The sequence below is a fragment of the Peromyscus maniculatus genome, chromosome 1, assembly GCF_049852395.1.
Source record: "Peromyscus maniculatus bairdii isolate BWxNUB_F1_BW_parent chromosome 1, HU_Pman_BW_mat_3.1, whole genome shotgun sequence".
NCBI classification, from domain to species: Eukaryota; Metazoa; Chordata; class Mammalia; order Rodentia; family Cricetidae; genus Peromyscus; species Peromyscus maniculatus.
Genome location: NC_134852.1, coordinates 12,262,079 through 12,287,529, shown reverse-complemented (window position 1 = coordinate 12,287,529; position 25,451 = coordinate 12,262,079). Strand labels below are relative to the sequence as shown.

The following is a 25,451-nucleotide window of genomic DNA, read 5'->3' as shown; positions in this document are numbered from 1 at the left end:
CTCATCGGGCTGATGGGGGGAGGGCGGGGGGCAGATTCAAAACCAGAACGAACCGGACGTGGTGGCACCCCTTTGAACATCAGCCCTCGAGAGGCAGAAGAGGCAAATTTCTGCGAGTTCGAGGCCAACCTGGTCTACATAGCGAGTTTCAGGCCAGGCAGGGCTACATAGCGCGACCTTGTCTCAAAAACAAAAAGAAAACTCCCCAACAAACTCTGTAATCTCAGCAATTAGGAGATGGAGGCAGGAAGATCGGGAGTTTAAGGCCATCCTGAGTTACACAGTGAGTTCGAGGGGCCAACCTATCTCACAACAAAACACAAAAAGTACGGAACTTTTATTCCTGTATCTTTCAGGTCCCGCTATGCGCCATCATTTCCCGGGCGCCATCGTTTACCCCCCCTTTACAGACTACATTTCCCAGCACCCCCCTGGGCAGATTCCCAGCATCCCCTGGGGGCATGCCCTGCTTTAGGCAGTTTTTGTGCCTTGGCGTTTCCAGACGGGGCTTCTCTCTGTAGTCCTGGCTGTCGCGGGACTGGCCTCGGACTCAGAGATGCGTCAGCCTCTGCCTCTCAAGTGCTGCGATTAAAGGCGGCTTTCCTCCGACCCCGTCCAGCTCCAGATTTCCAAATGTTCCTAGCGAGTCTAGTGAAAACTCCGTTTATAGAACCCATTTCCCAGCGTTCCCCGCCCGCCACCTACTTCTCTAACCCATCTGCGCCAATTAGGACTCCATTTCCCAGAGGGCTATGGGCCCGCGCCGTGACGTCAGCGTTCCGCCCCGGGGGCCGGTCGAGCCTCTGGGCGGGGCTTGTGGCGCGGCGGTTCCCGGCGGTTCCCGGCGGCCCCCGGGGCGGGCGGGTGGCGGCTGTTCGTCGCCCGGCGCTCGCTCGCTGCCTGCTCGCTGGCTCGGTGGGCGGGCGGGCGGCCGGCGCGATGTCGGGCGAGGACGGCCCGGCAGCGGGCCCGGGGGCGACGGCGGCGGCGGCGGCGGCCCGCGAGCGGCGGCAGGAGCAGCTGAGGCAGTGGGGGGCGCGGGCGGGGGCTGAGCCGGGCCCCGCGGAGCGTCGCGCCCGCACCGTCCGCTTCGAGCGGGCCGCCGAGTTCCTGGCGGCCTGTGCGGGCGGCGATCTGGACGAGGCTCGCCTGATGCTGCGCGCGGCCGACCCCGGCCCCGGTGCGGCGTCCGACCCCGCCGCCCCGCCGCCCGCCCGCGCGGTGCTGGACTCCACCAACGCCGACGGCATCAGCGCCCTGCACCAGGTCAGCGCCCCCCACCCCGCCCCGTGTCTGCGCCACCCCGGCATCCTCCGTTCCCGGCACCCCCACCCCCCAGCCACCTCCCCTCCCCCGACTCTGCCGTCTCCTGAGGGCCCCGCCTGCTCCGTGGCCGCCTCTTCTCTGTCATCCGCGCTGTCACCTCGCTCCTGTGCATCTTCTGCAGGTTGCTTGCTTCCTTTCCAGGCCGGTGCTTGCTGCGGTCTTCCAGGCCTGAGGTTTCAGCCTCCCGCAGTCCGACTTGACCCTCCTCTTAGGCTAGGCCCAGGTCCTCCAGGGTCACTCCTTTGAGGGTCCACCTTGTGCCTTGCTCTTCTTCCTGTGACCCGCGCTGTCCGTTGCGGCCTCAGGATGGTCCTTTCCCTTGTAGGCGGTGTACCCCTTTGTCCCTGGAAGAGGCGCTCTCTCTGTTGGGTCGTCCCGTGCTGTCTTTATCTCATCTCCTACCCGTTCTTGATTCATCCCCTTTGGGGGATCTTGTCACCTCTTAGAGAGGTTTCTCTTGGACGCTCCCTTTCTCTGTCCGCATTATTTGCCTCTCTGGAAACTTCTAAGCATTTAATCGTCCAAGCTCTGAGCTACTTCTGTCTCCTCTTGTTTTGGTTTGTTGTTGCTCTTCCCGAGAACACTCTGCTGTGTAGACCAGGCCAGCTTCAAACACAGGTCCTTGTGTCTCTGCCCCCTCGTTTGTGGGATCACAGGCATGGCCACTCCACCTATCATCTCTTGGACTTTATTTGGGCAGCAGCATCTTCTTTAAAAAACTATGCCCTCTGTCACCTTTTAGAACCTACTCACCAAAACCCTGGGCATCTCAGACACTGGGATTGTTTTTTTTCCAGTGATCGGTGCCTGGATTTTTCTGTATTTGGGATGCTTTTATCTCTCCATCATCCACAGTTGGGATCACCAGGGACAAGATTAGTCACACATCACAGCTCTTCCTCCCAGTCAAAGTGTTGGTTCAATGTCAGTCTTCTTTCATGGCAACCTCCATCTCCTGGGTTGTTCTCATCTTGCTAGGATCCTTATAGTTCAGTTACTGGTGGAAATAGGGTTCTGGGAGGAAAGCCCGGCTGCTTGTGGGGGTGGGGACCTAAGGGAGGTAGAGGAACAGCAGTCAGAATCCTGTCTGTCCTGGGCTGGGATGTCGCTTAGGTGGTAGAGTGCTTGCCTAGAAAGCAGGAAGCCTCAGGCTCCATCCCCGGTACCACAGAAATCAGGTGCTTGGAAAGTGGAGGCAGGAGGGTTGGAAATACAGTGTCAGCTTCAGCTGCACATTGAGTTTGAGGCCAGTCACAAAAACAAACAGAGTCAGTACTGACCTAATGTCAGTTTGGGTGTCCACTTCTCGTCTCTTGTGTCTTGAGTGTCTTTTCTCTGTGCTCCTTAGTTCTCTTAGCTGTGGGACTTGGTCACCCCGTCCCCAGAAGGACTCTATGGTCAGAGGGGTCATGTTGAAAACTTCCTTTTGGGGGGCCTGCCTGAGCTTCAGTGTGCCCTGGGAATTTGCCCCCAGGACTGTCTGGGGCATTTTCCTCTACATACAGCGCAGGTACTTTTTCCCTGAGGACCTTCAGGGTGTCTGTGACTTTGACCAGTCCAGGAGATCAGCTCAGGCTGATCATCTGATCACCAAAGCCCCTGGCCCTCCTGAGCTTTCCCTCTGACTCCATCCCTTTCCCTGGCTCTGCTGGAGGCCCCTGGAGCACCCTCTCTGACAGGAACCTGTAACCTCAGGCCTGGCCTGTCAGGCAGCCTTCCAGGTAGGCCTCTCCTCCCACCATGGAGAGACCTCGGTTAACTGACTCTCTGGGGCTTTGCAGGGGCCTTGGGAGACTGGGAAATCGGGTTCAGCGAGAGCAGTGGGCGTCCAGGGCCTGTCCACAGAGGGAGCTGGGGTTGGAGTGGTGAGTGTGGTGTCACCGCCTGGTACTGCCCTGGCTGCAGTGAGAGTCCCTGGAGCTAAACGGGGACCTTTGGCCACCCTGTCTGCTGATTTCTCCTGATTTCTCCACCTCGGGCTTTTTAGTGGTTTTGATTCTAAACCCTCCTGGGGGCATCAGCCTCTGCTGTGGTGTTTCCTAAGCCCCAGCCTCTACCTTAGCAAGGCAGGGACATTCCTTTCTCCTCCCTTATCCAATAATTGCCTTGTCCCATAATGCCTGTGAGTTGGGTCTGGAGTAGGTAGGGCTGGGAGTTAAGAATTCTAGGTTTGAACAGGGGAGCGATTGGGAGCCCAAACACCTGGGTCTGAGGGAGGAGGACCAGGTCCGGATCCCTAGGTCTAAGGAAGGAGGATTGGCTAGAGTTCTGCATCTGAGGGAGGAGGAGGTGGGTCTGGATTCTTGGGTCCCCAGTGCCCAGCCTCAGGCATCTTTCACATGGATGCCCGTACCCAGCCAGGTCCTTGAAAGGGAAAGGCCCATCTGCCTCCTTGCCCCCCCTCCCATCACCATGACTACAGGGTGGAAATAAACTGAGCCCAGAGTGAAGCCCAGAGTTCATCCCGTTCCCAGGGCACGTGTGCCCCCCCCTGCAGCCTAAATTTCCATGACTTCATGCTCTTGGCCCTTGTGGCTTCCTTCCCTTTTCTCTAGACGGTTGAGCTTGAAGAAGGGGTTAATTTTCACGAGGACCCCAGGTCCGGACCTAGCCCTTCCCTAGACTCAGTGGTGCCAGAGTCCAGCCAGTGTCATCAGGGATTGAGACCAGCTCTCCTGTGGCCCTGGGTGCTGTGCTGGCTAGGGTGAGGCCTTCCTCTCCCCGAGCTTTCAGTTTTGAGGCTGAGGAGGCGGGGATGTAGTGTGGAAAAGATGTTCTGAGGAAACCTGTTCACAGTAGGCCCTCAGTGACCCAGAGCTTTGTCTGCTTGGATTCCTGGGCACAGGGAACATAGCCTATTCATCCCTTTTGGGAAATGTGCCCCAGACCCCTGACTCTGTCTCTGGGATGTGCTGCATGTGTGTCTCTTTGGGGTGACATCTTTTTTTCCTGTGCTGTGGATGGAACTCAGGGCTCGGTGAGCATTTTGCCACTACCTAGCTTGGATATGGACTTTATTGAGCGTCTGTGGTCCTGGGTTCCCCAGGAGATGAGTCCTGGGGTGTGTCTGCCCAAGGTGCCCTGCCCTTTGGAAGAACATGGCTGGGCTCTGGGGCTCCTCCGTCTCACAGAATGTATTTAGCAGTCACATGCAGGGATGGCAGCCCTGCTTGTTCCATGTTCAGTCTGCCTTCTGGAGCCTGCTCCTAGTCTCGGTGAGCTCTCCATGTGGAGGGACGGGAGCATGGGGTGGTCAGGGTGTCTCAGGCAGCGGGTGGCTGGAGGAGCCCTGAGAGCTGTGCCAAGGCCATCGACGCTGCCCTCCGTACCCTCACTGGCCCTGGGTTCCCGGGCCTGCCTTTGTAGACATGTCCTTGTTGGGCCTCTGGTGAGATGGGAGCTGATGAGCCTGTGCCCGCCCTCAGGCCTGCATAGATGAGAACCTGGAGGTGGTGCGGTTCCTGGTGGAGCAGGGTGCTACCGTGAACCAAGCGGACAACGAGGGCTGGACGCCTCTGCATGTGGCTGCCTCCTGTGGCTACTTGGACATTGCCAGGTGAGGTGGGGGTTGATGGGCAGGGCTTGGGCTGGGTGTAAGGTCCAGGCCTGGCAGCTCTGACCTTCTCCGGCCCCCAGGTACCTCCTGAGCCATGGAGCCAACATTGCCGCTGTCAACAGTGATGGAGACCTGCCTTTGGACCTGGCTGAGTCGGATGCCATGGAGGGGCTGCTGAAGGCAGAGATCGCCCGCCGAGGTGGGCCTATGGATTGAGAGCTTTGGAACCTGGGAGTCTGGGCTCAAAGGCCCAGCCCATTTCCTTGGACTCTGTCCCCTGTGGAGTGAGAGTGGTACCTGTCCCCAGGCTTGCCAAGGGTCTAGCTAGACACTGTCAGACAGAATAAGAGCCCTAACTGCTAAGAGTGGGTCTGTCACTTCAGCTCCGAGGAACTGAGGGATGGAGGTACTGTGAGCAAGGGCCTGTCCAGGAGTAAGGAGCACGATGGCTCGACTCCACCATGTGTTAGGAGGGACTGGAGCATGCAGTGGCTTCTCTCCTGAGCTCCCATCATGCTCTGGTTTCTTTTGATGGGAACTAGGAGCCCCTTGAATCTCCATGTCTGGCCCTATTCATTTTCCTGGGTGGGGTGTGTCTGTTGCTAATAGCAAGTTCTTAACAGGGCTTGTGATCCCTCTCCGCTTGCCTGAAAAGTTAGTGTCCAGGCCAGGTGTGGTGGCACATGCCTGTAATCCCAGCCTTGGGAGATGGGGGCGGGAGGGTCCTGCTCCCCAACATGGTAAGTTCAAGACCAGCCTGGGCTGCATGAGACCCTGTCAGCACACAAACCAAACCGTATCCAGAGCCAGCGGGGGTGCAGCTGGGTGCTGTCAGCTCTCTAGTGCAGGGCCTGGAGTGAAGGGGACCAGGAAGCAGGCTGGGCTGGGGATGCCATGCAGCTTAGCAGTCTTTCCGGGGACATAAGACGCCGCCGGTGTACCCTAGATTCAGTTCCAGACTGAGGAGCGTCCGTCCACTTAGAAGATAGGAGGGGACAGAGGGCAAACAGATCACGGGAGCCATAGTCTTGGCTCCCCTGTCCTTACATGTTACCACCCAGGATGGAAGGGCATGGGCTCACCATGTTGGTGTATTGAATTTCAGGTGGCTGCGAGTCACTTGGGGATGCTTGGTAGCTAGTGGGCACCGAAAGATGAAGGTCAGAAGTCAGGAGCCTCCCTGGGTGATGGTAGAGCGGGAGTAACAGTGGTCGAGCTGAGCTTCCTTCCCGTCCCTTTCCCTGATTTTATTTTGGTAAAACTTCAGACTCAGAAAAGCTGCCTCAGTACTATGACAGCCACCGTAGATCCTTTCCCGGGCTCCATCACAGAATTTGTTAAATTATGTATGTGTGTTTGTCTGCGTTCCGTGGGTGTCTGTGTTCCATGTGCATGTCTGGTGTCTGTGGAGGCCGGAAGATGGCACTGGGTCCCTGGAATTGTAGTTACAGATGGTTGTGAGCTGCCCTGGGTGCTGGGACTTGAACCTGGGTCTTCTAGAAGAGCATCCAGTGCTGTTAACCACTGGGGCAGCTCTTCAGCCCTGTTATATCTTAGAGACAAGGTCTTGCCATGCAGTCCTGGCTGCTTTGGCACTCACTACGGAGATCAGGCTGGTTTTGAATTGGAGCAATCCTGCCTGAGCCTCCTGAGTACTTAGATCGTGTGTGTGTCAGCACTCCATCTGCTGCTTTGTAAATCTTTCATTTTTACATTTATTTAGTTTATCATGAGTGTGAGTGCTCATGCACTGTGGCGGGGGTGGGGGTGGTGGTGATGATGGTGGTCAGAGGACAACTTATGGAAGGCTTCTCCTTCCACCATGCGGGTCCTAGGGATGGAACTCAGGTTGTCAGGCTTGGTGGCAAGCACCTTTACCTGCTGAGCTAGCCCGCCAGCCCTCTGGCCCACCAGTGGTTTTTTTTTTTTTTTTTTTTATAATAAAGCAGCTTTTGGGGCTGTAATTAACACGCCCAGCAGTTTACCCATTCCAAGTGCAGTTCGTGGTTGTGCAGTGGTCCAGAGTTGTAGAGTCCACACCACATTGATTTCAAAGCATTTTAAAAGTCACCCTCAGAAGAAATCCTATAGTTTTTAGCTCCTTTCCTCATCCCTCGGCAGCCTCTAAGGCCTGCCGTCTTCAGGGACCTGTCTGTTAGGGACAGTTCCTAAGATGGAATCGTGCAGTTTAAACAGATGTCCTTTACTGTTTGTCCCGCTCTCCTCCTCTCCCTACACACAGGCATCAGTACCTTCCTTGTTCTTCCCTTTCTAGCCTGCCCGCCTCCCTTCCATTACTCTGCCACTTGGAGACTATGTTGCTGATGTTGTAAATTCTGCCCCGATAATGGGGAAGCACCTCCCTCAGCAGGCCTTGCTGCGTTACCCCCTCCAGCAACGAGGTGGGCAGCCTGGGGCTCTGACCTCCATGCCCCAAGGTCGCTTGTTGCTGTGGCCTGAGCTTCTCCCACTCAGGCGCTTCCCTTCCCCTTTCCTGTGCTGATACAGCATTTCTCAGTTTTCAAATGGGGTGTTTTCTTGCCTGATGAATTGTGAGTTCAAGGCCTCCCTGAACTACAGAGGGAGTTCCAAGCCAGCTTGGGCAATTTAGTGAGACTGTTCAAAAATTAAAAACAAACAAACAAACAAACAAAAAAACACAACAAAAAAGCAGGAGCTGGAGAGATGGCTTAGCCCCTGAGAGTGCTTTCTGAATTGACGAGGTTCAGTTCAGAGCACCAGCTCTAGCTCCTGGGGGATCCCACACCTCTTCCAGTACCGGAACACATACGTGCATGTCCCTGAACAGATACACAGGCACACATAATTAAAAACAGTATAAATAAATAAATAAATAAATAAATAAATAAATAAATAAAGGAGGGGACTGGATGCTACTCAGTGGTAGAGCACTTTCTGATCTTGGGCAAGGGCCCAGGTTCAATCCCAGGTACCACAACACAACAACACTGGAGATGCAGACCCACAATACAATCATTTTATTAATTAATTTAGTTAGTTGGCCTAGGCTGCTGTGAAACGTACTGTGTAGTACGGTGTGGTCTTGAGTTTGAGATCTTCCTGACTCAGCCTCTTGTGTGCTGGGATTGTAGTAGTGTGTCTCCATGTCTGGTTCTCTTATTTATGTTTTGTGGAGTTGGGCAGTGAGAAAACTCCCTATGGCATATTTACAGTAGCCTAGGGCTTGGGCATGGCTTAGTAGTCCAGCCTGTGGTACTTGGTGTAGTCTGTGAATTCCATCCTCAGTACCAGGGAGGGTACGAAGTCCATCAATGGCTAGAGAAGCAAAGTGTGGTCTATTCAGATAAAAGGATGCTGTTCATCCTTAAGAAGGAAGGAAACTTGACACCTCCAGTGGTGTGGATGAGACTTATGGACCTGTATGAAGTAAGCCAGGCACTCAAAGACAAGGGCATGGTTTCCATTTGCGTGGATACCAAGAGTAATCAAAATCATTCATAGAGAGTGACCATCAACTGTGGTTTCCAGGTGCTGACAGCCCTGGGAGTAGAGCTGGGTGTGGTGGCTTTAATCCTACCACATCCTGTAATCCTGGCTCGGGAGGCAGACCCAGGCAGATCTCTGAGTTCGAGGCCAGCTTGGGCTACAGAGTGAGATCCAGGACAGCCAGGGCTACACAGAGATTCTGACTACAAACTAAACAAACAAAAGGGGGGAGGGGGAGCTGGCTGGCTGGCTCAGTGGGTAAAGATGCTTGCTGCCAAGCCTGACAACTGAGTGATCCCTTGGACCCATGTGGTGGACCAGAGAACTGACCCTCCAAAGTGCTCTGTGGTTCTCACCCACATACAAGTAAATGAGTGTAATAAAGATGGGGGAGGACAGAGTTGTTGTTTAATGTGTGCAGAATTTCAGTTCTTTGTATGCTTGTATGTGCATGTATGCATGTCCACGTGTGTTTGGAGCCCGTAGGTCAATCTGGAATGTTCTTCGGGAGCCGTACACCTTGTTTTTGAGACAGGGTCTCTGCCTAGCTTCCATGATTGGGCTAGTTTGGCTGGCCAGTGAACCCAGGGATCCTCCTGTCTCCACCTCCGCAGTGCTGGGATGTCAGGTGCACCGTCGTGCCCGGCATTTACAGGGTGCTGGGTTGAACTCAGGTTCTCATGCTTGTGTGGTGAACCATGTACTCACTGAGCCATCTGTCTGTCCAAGCCCTAGAGTTCCAGTCTGTGGGGATGGATCCCTAGTGCCACCAGCTGTTTTGGCCTCACTGTCGGATCCGCTCTCTCACTGTGGTGCTTAGCAAGGCTCCGAGCATTGCCGGCTGACGCCTGGCTGGAGCACAGTAGCCATCCTCCTCAGTGGCTGAGCCACGTTTTCTGTGTGGCACTGGCACATGACCTCACGTCAGTCCTAGAGCCCATCACTGTGCAGGAGGACTTGTGGCCCTGTGACTGGGCTTTGAGCAGAGTCACACTGAAGCCATGTGGGCGAGGAGAGTCAGGATGTGGTTACCCAAGGAGGAAGAGTGGGTGCTGCCAGGTCCTAGTGGTGCTGTCGTGGCCCAGGCTGTAGGATCAGGGCCCTGCAAAGACTGTAAAGCACAGTCTCCGTGGAGGAGGAGCCCCCTGGGGGACAGGGTAGGGCAGATGAGGACTGCAGCACGCAGAGCCAGGCGCAGTGGACTGTGGTAGGTAGAAGCACAAGCTAGCGGAGCAGGACGGCTGTGCCTGGAGGGAGTGCTCGGGCAGGAGTCGAGCACGGCGGGTGCTGCACGGCGGATGCTGCTGCGGACCTGAGCGCCTGTCTGCTGGCACTTGGACTCGGAGGTGCTGAGTGCACAGGAATGCAGCTCAGTGTTGCCTGTCGGGGAGACTGGACGGTGGAGGACACCCTGGTTTATATCAAGTGGTCCCAGCAGGGGTCAGCTGACCTTTCCTGCAAAGGGCTGGACAGTACATATTTCAGGCCTTACAGGGTGTACGGTCTCTGTTATAATGGCTTTACCAGCTGCTGTAGAGGGAAACGAGCCAGGGACAGGATGAGAAAAAACAGACGTGGCTGGATGCCATTCAAGCTTTATTTTCAGGCTGGTGAGATGGCTCAGCGGGTGAGGGACTCACCACCAGGCCTGACCCCCAGATCAGTCCCTGGGACCCACTCGGTAGGAGGAGAGAACCGACTTCTGCAGGCTGTTCCCTGACCTCCATGTGTTTGTGTGAGTGACATACACATTCGCACGATCAAATAAATGTAATAAAAAGTTTTCTTACAGCAAATTCAGTATTACACAGACACACGCACGCACGCATGCACGCGCGCGCGCTCCATTTTCAGGACTGGGAATGTAGCTAAATCAGTCGAGGGGCTTGCTGCACATATGAGGTCCTGAGTTCGGTTCCCCAGCAACCACATAGCCAAGCCCACCAGCACCTGTAATCCTAGCAGGTGTGGGAGAAGGCATATATAGAGGATCCCTGGGGTTTGCAGGCGGTAGGTCTAGCTGAATCAGCGGGCGGCCCACTCTCAAGACATAAGATGGAGGGGCCAGAGGTATGGCTCAGTGGTTCAACTCCTAGCACCCACATGACACCTGGAACTCCAGTTCCAGAGGAGTCTGACACCCACTTCTGGCCTTTTCAGGCACCAGCACCCATGTATACAGACATACACACAGGCAACACACCCATACACATAAAATAAAAACCCAAATTAACCAGCCAGCGCAAAACAGCCTATATAAGAAAAACTGGATATTCAAACACAAGCAGGTCTAGGCTGCGTGGAAAGCACAGGGTACCCTTGAGCATGCACAGAATACTGGCTGGTGGTTGAAGAAAAGCAAAGGAACTCCACCCTTCCCCTTCCCTGCCACAGGAGGATGGAACTGTGGGTGACTCCCTTTAAGGAAGCAGGAGTCTGGGGAAGAGGGCGGTCCTGGCCTCCCTTACCCTGTTCTCTAGGACTGACTGTGCTGCAGATGGACTCTAGCCACACATTCTTGAACTCTGCCGCCATCGCAAGGGAAGCCCTAGTTGGCCAGCAGACGCAAGGCACTAGGACCCGGCTGCCACCAGGTAGCACCAAGCCGCAGCTGGTGTCTAGATGGAGTTGGCCTTGGCTTGGGATGAGAAGGAACATCTTGGATCTCATTCAAAGCTTCATGGTGGAAGTGTACAGTATACGTGTTGAGGGGAGCAGTTGGTCACCGTGGTTATGAGGGAGTGTAGTGAGGCTAGAGAGGAGCCCAGTGTGTGTGGAGGGTTGAACTTGGGGCTTACGTTTCTAGGCAGGCATTGGACTAAATCCTGCTGTCTGATTTTTGAGACAGGATCTTGCTTTGTTAGTGCAGCTGGCCTTGAACTGGTGAGTCTCTGCATTCTCCCCCCTTGTGTTGGCTTTGTCTCGTGTACACTGGGAGCCTAGCCTTTAATGGCTGAACCAGCTCTCCAGCCGGGTTGTGTTGGTATTTAAAGCCAGGTGGTACCCGGAGGCCTTGGCCAGTGACGCCCAGTGGAAATCCTGGGTGACCCACAAATGTAGTTTGAAATTCCAAGTCACAGGCTGGGGATGTGGCCTAGTCGGCAGAGTGCGCATCCATTAAGCATGGGCCTCGGCACCGGCACCGCGGGAGCTAGGTGTGGCCGTGCAGGACTGCAGTCCCGCACTGGGAGGTGGGGCAGGAAGACCAGAGGGCATCCTCCGCTTCTAGTGAGTGTGAGGCCATGTGGGCTCTGTAAGACGCACCCGCGCACACATGCACACACACGCCCCAAACAAAAACAGACCCAATATTCAAATCAAGTGCAGTCAAACCAGTAAGGGGAACTGGGGGGATGGCTCAGCCAGTAAAGATGTTGGATGCACCCAAGTTTCCATCTCTAGAGCCTTTGTAAAAGTGGCGGCACTGGTGCACTTCTGAACTCCCAGTCCCTAAAGTGAGGTGGGAGAATCGTCAGATGGCCTAGAGTACACAGCACAGCAGCAGAACTGAGAGACCCTGCCTCAGCAAGGTGGGGGACAAGACTTGACTCCTGAGAAGTGCCCTCTGACCAACCACCATGGCATGTGCGCTCAGAATAAAGTTTACAAACAATTGTTCACGAGCGCCCTTACCATTTTCCTGTGTTTTGAAATCCCAAGTACACTTTACATTCGCAACACATCTCAGTTTCGAGTGCTCGGCAGTTCCCCGTAGCTGCCAGCTATTGTACACAGCAGTTTAGCGCTGTGGAACTTTGGTAGGTGAAAAGTTTCACAACTGTAAAGGCAGGCAGTAGTGACCTTCCCAGGAGAACACAGAACATTCTTTAACAGAGACCATTTTGCTGTGATCTCGGTGAGTTCATAGCACTGGAAGAAATGAGGATCCCAGCGACGGTTGGAGTTGTAGGGTAGGCCTGCAGCTGCAGCTCGGCTGCCTGGCTTTATGTTGCCCTCTTGGCCTGTTTGAGGCAGGCCCTCATGCCGTAGTCCTGGCTGACTTTGAACTTGGAGCAATCCTCCTGCCTCAGCCTCTGGAGTGCTGAGAATACAGGTGTGGGGTGTAACTCCTAATCTCAGCTTTCAAGAGGCTGAGATAGGAGGATCACTGAGTTTGGGGCCAAGGTGAGCTCACAAAGTGAAACCCTAGCTCATGAAAGGAAACAAAAACCAACTTAGAATTTAGTTTCAGGTCAGAAGCCAAGTGCAGGATAGTGATGTTTTCTTTTTGTTGATTTCATTTATTTATGTGTGTGTGCACACATGCAGAAGTCAGAGAGAGGACAACTTGTGGGAATTTACTCTCCTCTTTTACCTTGTGTGTCCCCGGGATTGAAATCTGCTCATCGGGCTTGGCACCTTACACTCTGAACCAAGTCACTGGCCCTGTGTTATTTTATTTTATTTGGGGGTGGGCTTGAGACAGGGACTATTTGTTTTCTTTTTTTCTTTGTGTGTGTGTGTGTGTGTGTGTGTGTGTGTGTGTGTGTGTGTGTGTGTGTCTATCATGTGTCTATGGGTGCCCACAGAGGCCAGAAGAGGGTGTCAGGTCCCCTGGAAATGGAGTTATAGTTGTTTGTGAGCTGCCATGTGGGTGCTGGGAATCAAACCCGGGTCCTCTACAAGAGCAGCAAGTGCTCTCAACTGCTGAGCCATCTCTCCAGCCCCTCCCCCTTTGTTGGCTTTTGACTTGGGGTCTCTCTATGTAGCCCTGCTGGCCTCCTGCCCTAGCTTCTTGAGTTTGGGGTCCCAGGCACGCAGCTTGCCAGTGTAAGCACAATGTGCTAAGGTATCGGCTCACTTCTGCTGTGGGACGGCAAGGTGTCAAACAGCTGCACCTCTGGGCAAGAACGGAACTTACCCTGATGACACAAATAGTTTGTGAAGTAGCTTTTGTTGTTGTTGTTGTTGTTTTTTCGAGACAGGGTTTCTCTGTGTAGCTTGGCACCTTTCCTGGAACTCACTTGGTAGCCCAGGCTGGCCTCGAACTCACAGAGATCCGCCTGCCTCTGCCTCTGAGTGCTGGGATTAGAGGTGTGCGTTACCTCCCCCGTCAGCTTTTGTGTTTTCTAAGACAGAATCTGACTCTGTAGTCTGGGTTGACTTGAAACTCAGTATGGATCTCAGGCTGTTCTCAGATTCATGACGATCATCCTGCTTAGGCTGAATGCTGGAATTAGAGGCATGAGCCACCACATATAACTACATGGTGAAGTCTTGTTTGGTTTATCACACTTAGAAGGGAAAAGAAAGCAGTAGTGACAGTGTGTGAAGGTGCTGGATTATAGATTATAGTGGGAGGGATGGGGAAGCTTAGATGGAATCAGGTGCAGGGTTGCTTGGGGTACTTGAGGTTTGTATTGAAATACATAAATGGGGTACTGATGCACATGGATCAAGACCTGGGGTTTCCATTCCTGGCCTGTGTCTTAAAGCCCCTCGGTGGTGCCCAGGTCTGCAGAGAGCATAGTTGGGAATCACTGGGTTAGTCCAGGTCTCCCAAGTCCAGGCAGGGACCTGGATGAAAAAGACCAGTTGAGACTGTAGCTGGGGTTTCCTAGACCATCGTGTGTGAGTCCACATGTCACCTCTGTTCCCCAGGTGTGGATGTGGAGGCAGCCAAGCGGGCTGAAGAAGAATTGCTGCTTCATGACACAAGGTGCTGGCTGAATGGGGGTGCCATGCCAGAGGCCCGGCACCCCCGGACTGGGGCCTCTGCTCTGCACGTGGCTGCTGCCAAGGGCTACATCGAGGTGATGAGGTGAGCGAGGCCGGAGTGATTGTTTTATGTCTTGAAGCTTCTTGGGGCTCAGGTCCTTTTCTTCCTCTAGTTTACATACCTAAAGCCAAGTATTTCCCTCTCCCTAGCTGTGCTCAAGAGGTTAACAAGTGACATTTGTGTGTGTGTGTGTGTGTGTGTGTGTGTGTGTGTGTGTGTGTGTGTGTGTAGAGGCCCGAGGTTGACATGTAGTTTCTTCTCTAGTTGCTCTCCACCTTACGTGTTGAGGCAGGTCCCTGGCTGAACCCTGAGCTTACCTTTTTGGCAAGTTTAGCTAGCCATCTCCCTCTAAGATTTTCCTGTCTCTGCCTTCTTCCCATTGGAATAACAGAGGGGCTGCCGTGTCCACTCAGTCTTTATTTCTATTTATTTGTTTTTTCTCTCATATTACATCCAGACCGCAGTTTCTCCTCCCTCCACTCCGCCCAGTTCCCCTCCATCCCTCCTCTCCCCAAGATTGACTCCCCCATTTCCCTTCAGAACAGAGAAGGTATCTCAGAGATGTCAACCAAACACAGCATAACAAGTTACAGTAAGGCTTGCACACCCTCATGTCAAGATTGGACGAGGCAACCCAGTAGGAGGAAAGGGGTCCTGAGCACAGGCGCAGGAGTCAGAAACACCCCCAGTCCCACTGTTCGGAGTCCCACAAGAACACCCAGCTACACAACTGTAACGTGGATACAGAGGACCTAGTGGAAACCCATACAGGATCCCTAGTTGTTGCCTCAGTCTCTGTGAGCTCCTATGAGCCCTGCTTAGTTGGTTCTGTGGGCCATGTTCTCCTGATGTCCTAGACCTCTCTGGCTCCTATAATCCCTCCTCCCCCTCTTCTGTGGGGTTCTCTGAGCTGTGGGTCTCTGCATCTGTTCCCATCAGTTGCTGGGGGAAGCCTCTCTGATGACAGTTGGGCTAGACACTGGTCTGTGAGTATAGCAGAATGTCATTAGGCATCATTTCATTGACTTTTTTTTACCTGCTCCCCGGTAGTATTTGTTTCTACCCTAGGTCTCCGGGCTGTCCAGCCCCCGGTTCCTGGCCATCCAGCCAGTGTCAGGCATGGGCTCCCTCTTGTGGCGTGGGCCTGAGTTGGACCAGGCATTGGTTGGCCACTCCCACAAGTTCTGTGTCACCACCACCCCAGCACATGGTGGAGGCAGGACGAATCGTAGGTCACAAGTTTTGTGGCTGGGTTGATGTCCCAGTCCCACTACCAGAAGCCTTGCTTGGTTATAGAAAACAGCCGGTTCAGGCTCTGTGTCCTCCATTACTAAGAGCCTTGCTAGGTTCACCCTGGTAGAGTCCAGGGAGTTTCCCCTGCACCGGGTTTCCACATCACCTCAAAGTGCCCCCCATTGCAGTCACCTCTCTTGGTCCTCTCTCCCTCCACCCGCTTATCCCCCGCCTGATCTCTCCTGTTCCCATCCCCACCTGCCCCGTTCCACTGCAAAATCCCTTCTATTTCCCCTTCCCAGGGAATTCCATGCACCCCCCCCCCCCCGGACGCCTCCTTGTTACTTAGCATCTCTGGGTCTGTAGATTGTAGCATGATTGTCCTCTACTTAACAGCTGATATCCACTCATGAGTGAGTACATACTGTGTTTGGTTTTCTGGATCTGGGTCACCTCACTCAAGAGGATTTTTTTTCTAGTTTCATCCATTTACCTGCAAATTTCATGACATCATTATTATTTTTTTTTATGTGCATTGGTGGTTAGCCTGCATGTATATGTCTGTGTGAGGGTGTTGGAACCCTTGGAACTGGAGTTAGACAGTTGAGCTGCCATGCAGGTGCTAGGAATTGAACCCGGGTCCTCTGGAAGAGCAGAGCCATCTCTCCAGTCCTGATGTCATTTTTTTTTAAACAGCTAGCCACTCAGTTTCTGTGGATGCTGGTGATCAGAACGCCTGTCTTTGTGTGCTTAAACGCTCTGCCCTGAGCCGTCTCCACGGTCCCTGGGGCTGTCAGAGAGAGAGTGTCGATGCTGTGGTAGCGTCTTTCTCTTGTCACAGAACTATCGGTTCCGGCACAGGGGCTATCGGTGCCGGTCCTCAGTGGATGCTCACCTGGAGTCTGCCCGTGACGGGCTGGGTGTGCCTCGGGGACAGAGCACTTGCCTGGCACAGTCCTGGGTTCCAGTCCTAGCCCTGCCTGGAAACAAATTCAACTTCAAAAAACAACTTCAGTGTTTGTTTATTGGTCTTTCAGTGAAGTACCTCCTGTTGGTCAAGGATGGCCACTAATTGGTTAGTCTTGAGTTCCTAGTCTTCCTTCTTCACCGTCCTCTGGGGTCAGAGGTGAGAGCCGTCGCGCTTGCTTGCTTCTCTCCTGCCTTTTCTTCTTCCTTTTTAAATTGAGACAAGGTCTTGCTGGGTACTCCTGACTAGCCTGGCACTTGCCATATAGCCTAGCCTGGCCTTGCACTTACAGCTGTCCTCCTGCCTCAGCCTCTGTGTGCTGGGGTTGCAGGTGTGAGCCATCACACCGAATTTAGTAATTTTAGGATAGCCCGTTTGTGTGGGTTTGTGTTTACATTCCTCTTTTACTGAATTTACAGTTATTTATTACTTCTGACTGTACTAGAAGTCTTTCTTAGCCTCCTCGTTGAAGTAGAGGTAAATATTTACTTGATGTCTGTTAGGTGCTAGTCTCCTGGGCTGGTCTCAGACTTCCCATCCTCTCAGCTGTCCTGGCATTTCAGATGTGTGCCCACCATAGCCACCAAGAGGGCCCTGATGGGCTGAGTCATTCTCTTCTGAAGGCTGTCTGCCCACCGAAGCACCTCTGACTCGCTTGTGTGGTGACGTGGACATTGCCGGCAGCCCTCTGGGGAGTGGCCGAGTCCCGCTGAAAACTTTGGCTTCTAGACCAGCGAGATAGCGCAGGGGGACGAGTGTTCTCCACACAAGAGTCTGGCCACCGGTGGTGGAAGGAGAAAACCAATCCCTCTGTCCTCGGGTCTCCATGCACGCTGTGGCACATGTGCTCACATTTACACACATCACATACACATGGACACATACACAATAATAGTAAATAAAACTAAGTGTATAGGAAGAAAACCTTGGCCTTGGGAGGATATAGTAGCATGCAGTAGGGAGGGTCCTCTGCAGAGTTGGTGGTGTAGAAACTGCTGGGTGACAAAGTGCTGACTGGGTGACATGCTTCAGGCTCCTAGGATACTGACCAGTACCTACCTACACCAGAGACAAGCCCAGCATGCCCAGTGGGCTGGGGGGTGGGGGCTGGTGAGGAGGGGGGCAGGGGAATCTTGGGAAATGTGAGGGAGCGTGGGTCTCCAGGCCAGTCAGGACCTAGTGCCTTGCCACCTGTCAGGCATCTCTGCTCCCCTATGCGTGTGCCTTCCTCACTGGCCCAGGAGGCCTCTGCCCGTGCTGAGTTTGGAGAGGGCCAGCTTGTCACTTTCTGGAAGGTCGTTAGCTAAGCCAGGCTGGCTCGGCTCCAGCAATCTGATGTTTGGGATCTTACCGTTCTGTGGTAGGGCTGTCCTTATGTTGGAGGAGGTCGAGCAGCCTCTCCAGACCCTACCCACTGATGCTACCTGCTTCTACCTGTAATGTGATGATGTCTCCAGTTGTGGAGAGGGTGTGTGTGTGTGTGTGTGTGTGTGTGTGTGTGTGTGTGTGTGTGTGTGTGTGTGTGTTGCTTCACATTGTGGAGAACCAGTATTCTAAAACAGCGTGGTTCCAGAATTACACAGTCCCCTCAAGGGTCATATCCTCTTCAGGAGCTGGGGTTAGTGGGGAGTCTTGGCCCACCTCATCACCTCTCACCGCTGCTCTAAGTCCGTTAACGTGGGGGACTTGAAGAGTGGGATCCCTGTGGTGTGAGGGGCCTTTTGCAGGAGTGATTTGTAGCTGCTGGTCCAAGGGAGGGCTCACTTGTGCAGAGAAGCTTGGGCAGGACTGGTTGACAGCCAGTCCAGTCACGTGTGGGTACTGCTCAGTAGTACTGTGGCCACACAACAGAATTTGAAATCAGCCATTGGCCTAGCTTGACACTTGACCCCAGCCTCCCTGGCCCTTAGGCTGCTACTCCAAGCTGGCTACGACACAGAGCTCCGGGATGGAGATGGCTGGACACCCTTGCATGCAGCAGCCCACTGGGGTGTGGAGGACGCCTGCCGTCTCTTGGCTGAGCATGGTGGGGGCATGGATTCGCTGACCCATGCGGTGAGGGCCATGTCAGATGGTGGGGCAGGGTAGGGGGAGAAACCCCCACATCATCATCATCTACCTCCTTCCCCTCCTCAGGGGCAGCGTCCCTGTGACCTGGCTGATGAGGAGGTGATGAACCTTTTGGAGGAACTGGCCCAGAAACAGGAGGACGTGAGTCTCGATTCTAGTGTGCCTCTTTACTTGGCAGCTCTGAGGAGGTAACAGTAACTGGGAGGGCTGGCATCATCCTGTGTCCCTTGACACCCTCAGTCCTGGGACCTGCTCTTCCCACATGGTAGCCCAGCCCTGGTGGAGGGCTATGAGCAGGGCACCTCTGGGTATCAGGAGGAGGTGAGGCTGTGCCCAGAGTTTCCTGCCTGCTCGTTGGGGAAACAGCTGTGTGTGGCACAGGGTGAACCTATCTCCCCCTCACCCCCGGCACTGTTTCTAGTTAGCACTTTTGCTAGGAACATGGAGAGTGAAGGGATCGTGGATGTGGGCCCCAAGCAGATGGCCTGGGCTAGAATTCCATTTTTTAGGGAGGTGGCCTAGGCATTGGGGGGCCAGCCAGGAAGAACCATTGCAGACCTTCTCCAGAGGTGAGCCCTGTGGCACACTGAGATGCAAGGAGGACATGGGCAGGTGGTGTTCCAGGTGGAATACTGCTGTGACAGGTCAAGGCGTTATGACAGCAGACTGTTTAGTCTGAGACGATGGCCACTGTCATTGAGTTGAGAGCTTGCCTATGATCACCATAAAGAGCCACCTGCCTTGGCCTTTGCTGCCAAGAGTTGACCAGCATCCTGCATGTTGTGAAGGGTAGGAAGGAGGTCTGAGCAAGTTGCTTGCTCCTGGGAAGAAGGAGAATCCCTCTGGGAATGAGACTGGAGGCCAGTGACCGTGGGTGAGGCCAAGCCTAGGAGAGCTTGCCAAGCCCCAGGTCCAGTGTGCTGTTGGGATGCTGAGTTCTCGTGTTTGCAGGACCCTGCATAGAGTGCAGAGGTGGCATGGGGGCGGCCAGCAGGTCCAGGAGGGACTGTGCTCTCTGCCCCTCCCCAGTTGTCCCCTTCCATCCTTGTAGCTTCGGAACCAAAAGGAGGCCTCTCAGAGCCGAGGCCAAGAGCCACAGGTGCCCTCAAACAGCAAGCACAGGAGGTAAGAGGCGCCTCGGCTTGGGGTGGGTGGGACTCATCCCCAGACTTGGGCTTGGACCCCCTGCCTTTCCCCTAGGAGCTCCGTGTGTCGTCTGAGCAGCCGGGAGAAGATCTCCCTGCAGGATCTGTCGAAGGAGCGCCGGCCTGGTGGGGCAGGGGGTCCCCCTCTTCGGGATGAGGATGAGGGAGAAGAAGCCCCAGCTGGTAGGGATTCTGGACTCCTGAGTCTGAGGAAGAGGGTGGGCCTGGGCTTCTGGGGACCCCGAATATCAGAGGCGACTGACATCTCCTGTGATGTTCATTCCTGTTCTGCACACAGACCACCCACCTGTGGAACCAAGAGCCCTCAATGGCGTGTCTTCCCCTGTGTCCTCCAGCCCCAAGAGCCCTGTGGTGAGTCTGAGCACCCGGAGCTGATGTGAGGTTTGGGGCGATGGGTGGGGTACGGTAAATACTTCACCTCCAGTCAGGAAGGTGGCCTTCTGCCTTGGCTCCTAGGTCCTGGTGGACAATGAACTGTTTTTTTGGTGGTGCCCGCCCTGGCTGGGGTTTACTGTGGTTCTCCTGGAGTTATGCTCTGAGGAGAGAGGTCATTGCTCTGCTCAGCAGTGAAGACTTCTTCCTCTCCCAGCTGCCTGAAGAGGCTCCCTTCTCCAGGCGCTTTGGTCTCCAGAAGACAGGGAGCTCTGGTGCCCTGGGTCCCTCAGAAAGGAGGGGTGCAGAAGGAGTTCTCGGTCTGCAGCGCTCAGCCTCCTCCTCCCTCCTTGAAAAGGCCTCCTCTCAGGTAGGTGTCGGGAAGTGTGTGAGGTCCAGGCCCCTGCCGTGGACCAGAGAAGACCTCCTCTGTGTCTCTCCTGTCTCCACAGGCCAGGGAGCCCCGTCTTGCCAGAATAACTCCTACCCCTGCCTGGAAAGTGCCAGAGCCCTCTACCCTGTGAGTCCCAGGGGCTGGGGCAGTGGGACAGGTCCTGTGCTGTCCTGGCATCTGAGATCCTGAGAAAGTCCTTAGGATGCTTCAAATGAATGCTTACTCTAAAACTCGGAGGCCACTGTGGTCTGACGGCCTCAGGGCCTTTGCTCTTCCCCTTGAGTCCAGAGGGCCGGCTCGGCTTTTCCTCACTGCTCCGTGTCCTCTTGTGTGCCACATCTTCTCGGGGCCCGCCAGGACTGCCTTGCTGATGTTGACGCAGTACCTGTCCCTGGCTTAGTCTCTTGATTTTCTCCAATGCTCCACACTTGCCTTTCTGGCTGCTCTTAGTTGTGTGTGTGTTTTGTCCAGAAATGACTCATCAGCAGCCATGACTGTTTATTCTCTGTGGTCTCTCCCATGCCTGGCACAGAATGCTGGCTTGAGGAATATTTGCTGATGAATGAATCCATGCAGGTGTGAGGCTGCCACGCCTCCTTCTTTGGGTCACTCCGCTCCACCCTCCAGGACGGAGTCGGGATCCCCAGTGAAGCCAAATGTCCTCTCGGCCTCTGCAGCACCCCCGGCTGAGTCCAGGGATCGTCGGAGGTAAACGGGTAGGGGAAGGCCGTGCTGAGACGCAGTGTTTGGGGTCTCATGGGCTCTGGGTGGGCTCCTGGGGTACTGTTTGTCCAGTTGAAATGTTCTCTGCCAGAATGTGCAGGTGTCAAGGGACATTCTCTTGAGTTCAGGGTTCTCCACTTAGGTCCTACCAGATGCCTGTTCGAGATGAGGAGTCTGAGTCTCAGCGGAAGGCTCGCTCCCGCCTTATGCGACAGTCTCGGAGGTCCACACAGGTGTGGGCTCAGTGCTCTTGAGAGAGTCTGGGGGAGGAGGCTGGGGTCTGTGCTCTTGAGAGAGTCTGGGGGAGGAGGCTGGGGTCTGTGCTCTTGAGAGAGTCTGGGGGAGGAGGCTGGGGTCTGTGCTCTTGAGAGAGTCTGGGGGAGGAGGCTGGGGTCTGTGCTCTTGAGAGAGTCTGGGGGAGGAGGCTGGGGTCTGTGCTCTTGAGAGAGTCTGGGGGAGGAGGCTGGGGTCTGTGCTCTTGAGAGAGTCTGGGGGAGGAGGCTGGGGTCTGTGCTCTTGAGAGAGTCTGGGGGAGGAGGCTGGGGTCTTTGCTCTTGAGTCTGAGGGAGGAGGCTGGGCTCAGTCCTCTTGAGAGAGTCTGAGGGAGGAGGCTGGGGTCTGTGCTCTTGGGTCTGAGGGAGGAGGCTGGAGACGGAACTTGTGTCTGTCAGAGGCTAGGCCCTCTTCCCTGACCATGTCCTCTCTGCCAGGGCGTGACTCTGACAGACTTGAAGGAAGCCGAGAAGGTGGCAGGGAAGGCCCCTGAGCCAGAGCAGCCTGTCCTGCCCAGCTTGGTAAGTCGGGTCAGGTGAAGTGGGGTGGGTGGATCCTGTCTCCCTGTTTCTGACTGTGCTCCTCCCTGTCAGGACCCTTCTCAGAGACCTGGGGTCCCCGGTGTGGAGAATGCGGAGGGCCCTGCCCAGAGAGGTGAGGTCGGCTTTCTGGGAAGTCGCTGTTCCCCAGGGAGCCATCCTATCTGTCCCATAAAGTCTTTTTGTTCACGGGGCTAAGTCAGGTTCCCTGCACAGTAGGCAAGGGCCCCTGTGGTGGCGTCTGGGCTGATTCCTGCTGATTCCCCAGCAGAGGCGCCCGACGGGCAGGGCCAGGGACCACAGGCGGCCAGGGAGCACCGAAAGGTCGGCCATGAGCGGAGGGGGCCAGCAGAGGTAAGGATGTTGTGTGGAGGGAGGGCGCCGGCCCGGCACTGAATGGAGACTGAACTCTGGGCTCCTCCGCAGGGGAAGGAGGCGGGGCCGGCAGACAGGAGCCTGGAGTGCAGGTAGGCTGGGTCATGCATGGGGTTTGGGGCGCGGCTCTCCACAGGGCCGGCCCCTAAGGCCTGTAGCTTCTGTCCAGCACTGTGGATGGCGGCTCCACTGCCCGCAGGCAGCGTTCGCAGAGAGACCTCAATCCAGAATCCAAGCAGGAACACGAAGAGCCTGATGGAAGCTTCCGGAAGGTGCAGCACCCCATCCCATGCCCCACCCTCCCTTCCCTGTTCTGGCTCCTGCTGATGGCCCACATCTGGCCCCTTCCCTGATCCTTCTGAGCCTGCCTGCTTCCTCTGTGTTCCCAGCTGTACATGGAGCTTCGAAGGGAGAATGAACGGCTTCGGGAGGCCCTGACAGAGACCACCCTGCGGCTGGCGCAGCTCAAGGTGGAGCTGGAGCGGGCCACACAGGTGAGATGCCGAGACCTGAGAACCAGCTGTGCTGGGGACAGTGAGAGGCAGAGCTCCGGTGGCAAGGGCCTGGCCCCCTGGGAGGTTGGAGGGCTCCTCCCCCTGGGGTCAGGGCTCTGGCTGGACCAGGAGTAAGGTAGCTCCTGACACCCGTCTTCTCTGTCCTCACCAGCGGCAGGAGCGCTTTGCTGAGAGGCCCGCCCTGCTGGAGCTGGAGAGATTTGTGAGTTTGGGCTGCTGGGGGTGTCCCACTGTGTCCCGGCCTTGCCCTGCCTCCTGCCCTACCCTGCTTCTGAACTGTCCCCACCCCTTGCAGGAGCGGAGGGCCCTGGAGCGCAAGGCTGCCGAGCTGGAGGAGGAGCTGAAGGTGAGTGGGGCTTGTAAGTGGCCGGAGCCCAGGCTAGGAGCCCAGGCTAGGAGCCCAGGCTAGGAGCCCAGGCTAGGAGCCCAGGCTGCCCAGCGCTACCGGCTGACTCCACCCTGTTCCTAGGCCCTGTCCGATCTCCGGGCTGACAACCAGCGGCTCAAGGATGAGAACGCAGCCCTGATCCGCGTCATCAGCAAACTGTCCAAGTGACTCCGGAGAAGTTCCCGCACCGTATTATACAGCTGCTTTTGACACACGCACCCTTCCCCGAGTGAACATGAGTGACAGGCTCTGGGGGAGTTGTTGAGAAGCCATAACCTCCTCCCGGGACCTCAGCCGGAGGAAAGCACAGAGTCCCCAGGAACCAAGGCGGGGCTCTTTGAGGCCAGGATGGAGGTGGGAGGCTGAGCCAGGTAGGGAGATGTTGCTGAGAGTGGGCAGGCACCAGAGATGGGACCAGGAAGGAAGCAAGGACCAAGAAACACAGGATCAGTATTCAGGAGCAGAGTGGCTGCCCCGGGGTCCCACCTCACGTGTGATGCTACCCAGCACCCCTCCCCCTCCCCGGCAGGGATCCAGGAATGTGCCAAGTCCCACTGGCCTGGCCAGGTGGGCCTGTATATAGGGTCCATGTGCAATAGGGAGGGATGTCTTCTATTTTTGCTGCCTCCTTCCCACCCACTGTCTGGGGAGGGGGAGAAGGTATTTTTGAGACAAAGCACAGGCACCACAAATAAAGTCGTGACATTGCCACTCAGCAGCGACTTGTCTCCCGCCGGGTGTGGCCCGTTTCCTGCTTGTGTGCTCAGGCTGTCTGACTTGGATGGAGTCCAGTGGGTGGTGAGACACATGCCCCCAGGTGTGGGGAGGGCACCTGCTAAAGTGAGCAGCTGGAGCAGAGGACCCCGATGAGGTGAGAAGGGTCCAAAGGAAGCCCACGACTCTGATAATGGTGCTCAGATTTACTCAGTCCTCAGAAATGAGTCAGTGGCCAGCAGTGAAAATGTGGAATGATCCACATGGAAAACCGCAGGTTTAGCTTCTCTAGGAAAGGAGGAAATGATAAGTAAAAGTAAACAGTCCTTCGTGGCCACAGTGAGTGGAACAGCCAGGAGCCAGTCTTGAGATGGATGGTACCGCCATCCTTTCCAGTCAGGGTTGTGCCCAGACTGCCAGCGGGGCTGTTCTGCCTGCTGGTGTCACAGGAGTGACAGCTTGGTCGGTCCAGGAGCCAGTGCACTGGAGGGAGATGGGTGTGGATTTCAGCTGGAGTGCTGCGTAGAGAGAGGAAGGGGAGGGCAGCGTGTGTGGTGGTGGTGTCTGGGGTGGACTGTGTGTGTGGCATGCATGGTATGACTGATGTTGGGTGTGGGTTATGTGATGTGTGTGTGTGTGTGTGTTGGGCCCATGTGTGGTATATGTGTATCTGGTGTGTATATGTGTGTGGTGTTTATGATAGTCAAAAGCAGGCCTCCTGTCGAGCTGCACGGACAGTCCTAGAAGGAGGCAGGCAGGGTGAGCCATGTATCTGACGGAAGGTAGAGTAGACCTGGCGTGCTATGGTGTCTGAAGAAACTCGGGGCTGAAAGGAGGTAGCAGGGTTAGCACTGAGGTGGTGGCTTTGTGCGGGATCATGGCTCTGTTGAGAACTTGAGCTCTGAGGTGGGAGGCCTGACCACCGGATTACAGTCCCACTTGGGTTGTAACAGGTGCCTCTGGCTGGATGCGGACCAGAGGACCGATGGACAAGGTGATCAACAGAGGGTGGAGTCAGGATGAAATGTTCCGGGTCCAGACCAGAGCGAGCCAGCTGGCTCCTGCCTGCATTTCAGCCTGCAGCCTGGGAGCTCACTGAGGGAATCAAGTTTGGGCAACTGCTTGTTCTTTGGTCTCCCTATTAGAAAAGAGGGCGGCAGCGGGGCACTTGCCTTATTCCCAGCACCCAGGAAGCTTGAAACAGGAGAATGGAGAGTTTGGGGCTGTATCCGGACTGCCTCCAACAAAAGCAATCCATCAGCTAGCCAATCAATCATTTCTGACATAAATGACGCCCCAGGCAGTGATCAGACCTCATAGGGCCAGGATGTCCCTGACGAGCTAACGGCATGAACCAATGCCTGGAGTCCCGAAGAGAGAGGAAGGATTCCCTGAGCCCAGAGGGGTCGAGGACCATCAGCTGTCATGCTAGAGTTAGGTTTTATCCCATGTGCCAGGAGAAGCCACGGCTGTAAGACAGGGAAGGCGCACTGGAGATCTGCAGTGGCTTCTTCCAGAAGGAAGGGGGCCTAGTGAGACTGTCGGCCCAAGGCTGGTTCTCCTGGGTCGGATTTGAGGTGCGCCACCTGGTGGCCCAGGTAAGGGCTGAACTGCGCCAGGCGTAGAGGCCGATCGCACTGGTGGGACTCTTGG

At 55.4% G+C, this 25,451-nt stretch overlaps 1 protein-coding gene across 3 annotated transcripts; it reads left to right on the top strand.

The window, feature by feature from the left end:
• Nucleotides 1-847: 847 nt before the first annotated feature.
• On the top strand, nucleotides 848-23,799 carry Ppp1r12c (protein phosphatase 1 regulatory subunit 12C). Of its 3 annotated transcripts, none has more exons than XM_076569501.1 (22): nucleotides 848-1,266; nucleotides 4,752-4,882; nucleotides 4,963-5,081; nucleotides 13,952-14,111; nucleotides 18,180-18,324; nucleotides 18,406-18,480; nucleotides 19,391-19,464; nucleotides 19,540-19,667; nucleotides 19,783-19,856; nucleotides 20,095-20,247; nucleotides 20,330-20,397; nucleotides 20,899-20,979; nucleotides 21,137-21,227; nucleotides 21,705-21,788; nucleotides 21,861-21,921; nucleotides 22,075-22,160; nucleotides 22,233-22,273; nucleotides 22,351-22,453; nucleotides 22,571-22,675; nucleotides 22,848-22,898; nucleotides 22,992-23,042; nucleotides 23,166-23,799. In XM_076569501.1, the coding sequence occupies exons 1-22, from the start codon at nucleotides 940-942 to the stop codon at nucleotides 23,250-23,252; spliced, it is 2,295 nt and encodes a 764-aa protein (XP_076425616.1). In that variant the 5' UTR covers nucleotides 848-939; the 3' UTR covers nucleotides 23,253-23,799. The 3 variants fall into 3 exon arrangements, with proteins under 3 accessions (XP_076425616.1, XP_076425611.1, XP_076425613.1); XM_076569496.1 differs by having other exon boundaries at nucleotides 20,848-20,979; XM_076569498.1 differs by having other exon boundaries at nucleotides 849-1,266; nucleotides 20,848-20,979; nucleotides 22,078-22,160.
• The last annotated feature ends 1,652 nt before the right edge of the window (nucleotides 23,800-25,451 follow it).